The sequence below is a fragment of the Camelina sativa genome, chromosome 11 (genome assembly GCF_000633955.1).
Source record: "Camelina sativa cultivar DH55 chromosome 11, Cs, whole genome shotgun sequence".
In the NCBI taxonomy this organism is placed as follows: Eukaryota; Viridiplantae; Streptophyta; class Magnoliopsida; order Brassicales; family Brassicaceae; genus Camelina; species Camelina sativa.
The window spans coordinates 8,907,666-8,913,937 of record NC_025695.1 but is presented as its reverse complement, the minus strand read 5'-3'; the positions used below and the strand labels follow the sequence as shown (position 1 = coordinate 8,913,937).

General features: G+C 38.7%; 1 protein-coding gene across 1 annotated transcript; it reads right to left on the bottom strand.

Annotated features, from left to right (window-relative positions):
* Positions 382 to 5,027, bottom strand: LOC104722494 (conserved oligomeric Golgi complex subunit 2-like). The gene is made up of 12 exons (XM_010440657.2): positions 4,494 to 5,027; positions 4,021 to 4,221; positions 3,376 to 3,712; positions 2,989 to 3,150; positions 2,752 to 2,851; positions 2,454 to 2,663; positions 2,263 to 2,368; positions 1,802 to 2,002; positions 1,537 to 1,641; positions 1,313 to 1,438; positions 942 to 1,076; positions 382 to 842 (listed from the first exon to the last, which is right to left on the bottom strand). Exons 1-12 carry the CDS (start codon positions 4,965 to 4,967, stop codon positions 729 to 731), a joined length of 2,271 nt encoding a protein of 756 aa, XP_010438959.1. The 5' UTR covers positions 4,968 to 5,027; the 3' UTR covers positions 382 to 728.

Here is a 6,272-nt window from a genome sequence, read left to right as displayed (position 1 = left end):
AGAACAGGGGGAGCAATGCGTGTTGTACTCTTTTTCCTTCACCATGGTTTTGTCCCATTGGGTTTTCCTGGTACGGTTTTAATGAGGCAGCACCCCCAAACGTATTGCATCAATCCCTTAGCATCGGCACGGTTATGTCATCCAAAAGGAGTGTTGTAAAACACTTGGAGTGGATCTTTCATAACCGGTCCATACAGGACCCATGTACGTCCAAAGCAATAAGGCCCGTTGGCCATCTCCTTTATACTTAGTCAGTTTAGGTTTTGGGCTTTGCCTTTACAATTAATATGTAACCTCATTCGATTTATCAATAATAATAAGATAAGATATTTACACCATCAAATTCCCTAGTTCCATAATAATAGAGATTTTGAATGGCAATATTAAAATATCAATTTAGTTTGTGTCAGACCATTGACAATTTCTTTGGTTTTACACAAAAAACTAGAAAAATAAAAGTTTCATTCCCTCTGATGCGTGTTATATACTTAAAATGAAAGTAGTCCTACAAAAGATTAGAATGGCCAAAGCTGGCACTATGTCATGAATCTCTCAATCATAATCCAACTTCGGAAAACACCCCTCTCTTTCAACAAAACTCTCTTCCTCTTCTCTTCACGATTATAACAACCAGACACAAGCAACAAAAAGAAGAAGAGGCGATTACGTTTCTTTATTATAAGACATGATACCCCGTGATGATGTTTATAAAAATGCAGCGTGAGTCCTCAGACACTGATCGTGTTTTGCTTATCCGCTGGTGCAACGCATTGCCAAAAGGAACAGTAAGCCGGGATATCTGCCGGTTTCAACCCCAGTGCAGAAATGTTTCGGCCATACTCCTGGCAAGATATTTAGCCAGATGATGTTACTTCCTTGGAAACTAAAATTTGCAGGTAATATATACTAATCCCACATTCAAACTCACTAAAGAGGGTTACCTGAATATCAAGGAACAACTGCATACACATCTTGTCTGTTTCAGATACATTTTGATCAGAAACACCTGATGCTGCACCTGCTCGTCTCTGTGCATTTTGACGTAATTTCTGAAGCGATGACTCTGTTTTTCTTGCCTGTTACATAATACAATCAGTATCTCTACCGCCTTTCACCACAACATATAAATTACTCACCATTTCTGCATCTTTATATAGCAATAACTGAATTTGAAAACGAATTTTAGGGACAGAGAAAATGATTGTCCAAATCCTATTTTTAGTTTTGGGTAATTTCCTAAAAGAGTGTTATAAATCTCAGTTTCATTATATACTAATCAAAAATCAAAAAGTATTTATAACAGAGTACTTACCACGCTAACAAGTTCAGCTGCTAATTCATAATACCGCCTGGTAATTTCAGTGACAGTACCATGCAGTAATTCCTCCCTTATTTTTTCGGTCAAGTAATGTCTAGCCTTATCTCCCTCCAAAAAAGCCTTGTAAAAGAGAAGGTGCAAAAATCCACACTTCAGAATTTCACCAGTCAAGTTATTATGAACTTTTAATAATCGCAACACCAAAGCTGAATGAATACCTTTACAGGACGCAATAGCCCGACGACGTATGGTGAGTGCCTAACAGGGAGTGGCTTATTAGTCATCCTATATGTAGCGGTTATTCCCTTGAGCTGCCTTAGGTCCTATAGGAGAGAAGAAAACATTTAACATTACAGAGTTAAACATGTGTGATACATGGAGAATACCTCCAAACTAATTCAGCAATACTACAAGTTATACACAACATTAATGCTCACTAATGCAGTCAAACAAATCTGGATCTAATGCTTTTCAGAGCTTTACCTCAACAGATTTATCAACAACGACGTCAATTATTGTCTTGGTAACTAAAGGTAGGACTTTCTCTAATGATGCCCCACCCTGTTCTATGCTCATTTTCACTACATCAAGAACTTCAGTGGAGCATGAAGTTAAATACTGTGATATTTGTCCAATGTAATCGCCACAAACTTCTGAGACTAGACAATTTACATCATGTATAACCTGCCAGGAAGGAAACGTGTAAATATTCCAAAAAATCAAATGATCAACCAATTGGTCTATTCGTGTATAGTAAAGCAGATATTCCGAGTTTACTTATTTTCCACAGCATTTTTTTCATTCTATTCTAAACATAATGGAAATTAAGCTAGCCCACAGGCACAGAACATAACTGCAGCTGATAGTACACATAAAACTCCCGAAATCCCAAAATGTCCAAAACAAGTGGAGCTCAGAAACATTCCACATAAGAAATAACTTACATATACAAAATCTTCTGCAGTGGCTGAAACTGCCCATCCACAACCAGGAGTCGGGTTGGCATTACTCTTTCTAGTATTCAGCGCAGATGACACCCACATGCTATATCTACATGTCATTAACACATAATCAAATTTACAATTGAAACAAAAACTAGTAAACGTGGATAATATTATAGTCGAATTTCACAAACCTCGAAAGAAGCTGCAAGGTCAAGCGAAGAAATTTATCAGCAGCAGAGAAAACGAGAACATCTTCTTTCCAGCATGACCGCAAGCACTCCAGAAGGGTACCACTCTGTCTGAGAATTAAGTTGAGCAAACTTTGTTTATCTGAATCCTGAATGAAAACCAGAGATGGGGAAGTAAGAGCAGAATCCAAGGCTCCAGCTATCTCCTGGAACCTGAAATTACGCATATTTGAGTTAGAGAAGCTGAGAAACCACTAATCTAATGGTAAAACGACAGCCATCTATGATGTTTCTAAAGTACCTCAGTGAAAAATATACTCCCACATTCCATTGCTTCATGAATTCCATGTATATAGCTTCAGCTCGAAACTTAGTTACAGCAGACCTTGACGGACAATAACCTTCATAAGAAGTATATGGTATGAGTCAACTGAAAAAGATTCAGATTATCACCTAGTATTAACTTATGTTTTATGCTCATATAAGCCACATTAATATATGATCAAGCTCAGAGGAAGATAAACATCAGTTACTCTACCTTCAAGATATGCCAGGAAATCCAAGCTTGCCTTGTAATTCTTCAAGAACTCTGTAGGCCTTCCAGGAGAAAATGCTCCTGGTTTGACTTTCTGGATTGCCGAAAGAACTTCTTTCAGGATTGAATTTGCCAAGAAGTTGAAGACGTGTAAACCCGATTTGTCTTTTTTAGCACAAGATACCAAGCAAAGAGTACGATGAGTGAAATATAAAACAACACCACTTAGAAGGAAATAAGCCATGAAACCTAGGTTACTGTGTTAATGGGGTAAAAAAAATTCTTCAAATGTTAACAGGAAAACAAATGTTCTTGACAAACATCGAACTTGAAAAAAGCAAATTGGATGTCTACAACATATATGATCACACAGCGATTTTAGCGAATTACCCGTTGAAGATATTTCTAGCAGCATTTTACAGTCCTTCGCAATAAAATGCTTGATCTGTTTGTAATCGTTTTCAAGTTCATCTCCGGATGTTCCAGCAGCATCCGTTGATGTTTCATGTGTGATGATTTTATGTATAAATGGAGCCACAACCGTTGTACGGAAAATTTCTTCTGCATTGTTGGTGTTATCAATGGCAGCGTATGCACGTAAGCAGTTGTAAAGGACACTTGTATCCCTGTTGTTTAGCCCATCAATGAAGCAATGACCCAGGCTAGCATCCAATAACACACTAGCGCTCTGAATCCTCTTCTCCACGTTTTCAATGAAAGGCAGGTTCTGTACTGGCATAATAGAAAAAAGTAGTGAGCAACAGTCATCAGACTTTCTATTGTCTTCTGAGGCGAACAAGTATACTGGAGTTTTCCAAAACACCAGAGATTTCTGAAGATTTTTTACTATGTAACATTTCATGTAACCCATTTTTTTTGTCAGCAATCTTCACAAAGCCAATGAATTGATTCCCAACACACTACTGCTAAATGCAGTAAAAGGAAGAGAGGTTCATTTCTGATGCAATCTATAATGAGACTAGGAATTGGGACTATGCAAAAAAAAAAAAGAAGAAGTAAATGCATGATGGAGACCTGTGCATGAGCCATATAGAACTTGAGCCGATTCATTTCACTAGCTATTCTTTCGAGAAGCATGCTCTGGGTTTCTCTCATGGTTGTCCCATCTTGCTGCGTAGAATTCTCATCATTCATAGAAATCCTTCCCATGGAATTCACATCCTCGCTTTGCCAGTCAGAAGGAGTACTTGGTAGAACTTTAATAAGCTTTTCAACCTACAATTACAATGAATACGCATTATTTACGTCGTCAAGCATTCAGATTATCTAAAAGCAATGGAGCAACATCTTTGCTCAGCATAAACGTAAAACAATGCATAACCATTACGGATCAAAACCAATTGAAAATATAATAGAAATTAATCATTGGAGAGTAGACTAAGAAGATCGACAAGCTTACATAAACCCTGTTATCTAGATCTCTAATAACCGACGACAAGAAGACTCGAGATTACGCTTATTAAGATTGAGAAATCAGAATTTTGGACCTTGGATACCACATGAAATGTGTCGAGCAACAATTCGAGAACCTCCCTAGCAGCAGCAGCATCAGAGCGTTGCTGCAACCCATTCCTTAGTGCGAAAAGCGCGGCCTCAACAGATCCACGAAATGCAGTGATCTTCTCACGGAGCTCAAGAAGCGGAGCGCGCATACGGACAACAGCCGCATCGATGTCGACGAGCTTAGTGCTTAAATTGACGAAATCGGCGTAGTCTCGGTTGATGAGATCAACAAGTTCACGGTTAAGGGATGCAAGGTGGGACCGGAGCTCGGATCGGAGAGTGTCAAAGGGAACGAATGTACGGAGCTCTGAGATGTAGGACTCGGAGTCGAAGCCAGGGGAAAGGAAGAGGGAAGGCTTGAACCAAAGAGGATGGGAGTCGTAAGGATCCGAGAAGAAGTCTGTGGCGGATCTCGGTGCTGGCGACGGCGACGACGACGTGGTGACCAGATCTGACATTTTTTTCGCTTCGCTGATCCCTCCTCTGAGTGGGAAATGGCTTCCAGACTTCAGTTATACATCTGTGTGTGGACTGCTTGCCGAATCCATGTTATAGAGATGAACTGCGTGTCGGCAGCACAAGTGCCTGCTCAATTTAACCTAACCGGACGATTAAATAATTCGGTTTGGTCGACCCTGTGAAATCGGTATGTATGTATGATTTGGGAAATTTTTTTTACAAAACATATTGGCGCCTGATTTAGTATCATTCGGGATTTTTTACTGTATATATCATCTAGGAAAATTTATTAACAGTAATAAATATTGCTAACGTGAAAAATCGCAGCTAAATAATTGTATATGGTGTTATTAGTATTTAATCAAGCTTAAAGCTTAACCGTAATTAAAATCAAGGTGGAGATTTCTTGCAATTTTTGGTTTGGCAAGATTAGATTGCAAAAGTCTTTCAACCAACAAACTAAACCGGTTGTAATAATCTCAATTTAAGAAGAGCTTTGGGAGAGAAAGATCTTTGAGGTTCAGGAGTTAGGCAGAGAAAGAAGAAAAGGAAGGAGATTTACTTTTCATCATCATGTATCAGTAAAGACTAAAGAGAGAGATTGATGATGAACTCATCACCTTCCTTCCATGGAAATTAATCAGAGAATGAGATTAACTTAAAGTACTTAACGGCAAAAACCAATGCCACAAAACCTCGTTAACTAAGCGTTTTTGAGATTATCCAACGTGTTGGTTGTATAATTGTGCCTTTGATTGTTGATAAGTTTATCCAAAGTTTCTGACATATGAGACACGTGTTTACAAACTGTTAGAAAAGTGACAACTGCAAGAGTCCCATCCCCGCCAAGATATATATAAGTCTTTTGGAACTAGTGACCAAACCTGACCGGCTTGTATCAAAACAAAACAAATCTAGTTCAACCTCTTTCACTTATTGTATTATTCTGTTCACCCTGAAAATTGTACATTCTTCTTTTTGAGACGAAAATTGAGCTATGGTTTTCTAACGTAGATTCAATCCTAGTCTACATGTAGTAGCTGAGTGATTGCTGCTTTCTGGATCCACCTTCCCCGTAGAGTTCGTTCCATTGTTGAAGCTCTGTCGTGTTCACAGACTCTGATGAAACGCTCGAACCCACCTGATTCAACACCAATGAGAATGGTTACACTTCACTGAGCCCCAAAAACAATATGAAAAGGTTAAAAACAAAAACAGCAGCATAATCAAGCAAATCTTACCCGTTCATGTGCGTATCTGAAATCCTCCATGTTCATAGCTCGGATATCAGAACTTCCACTTAA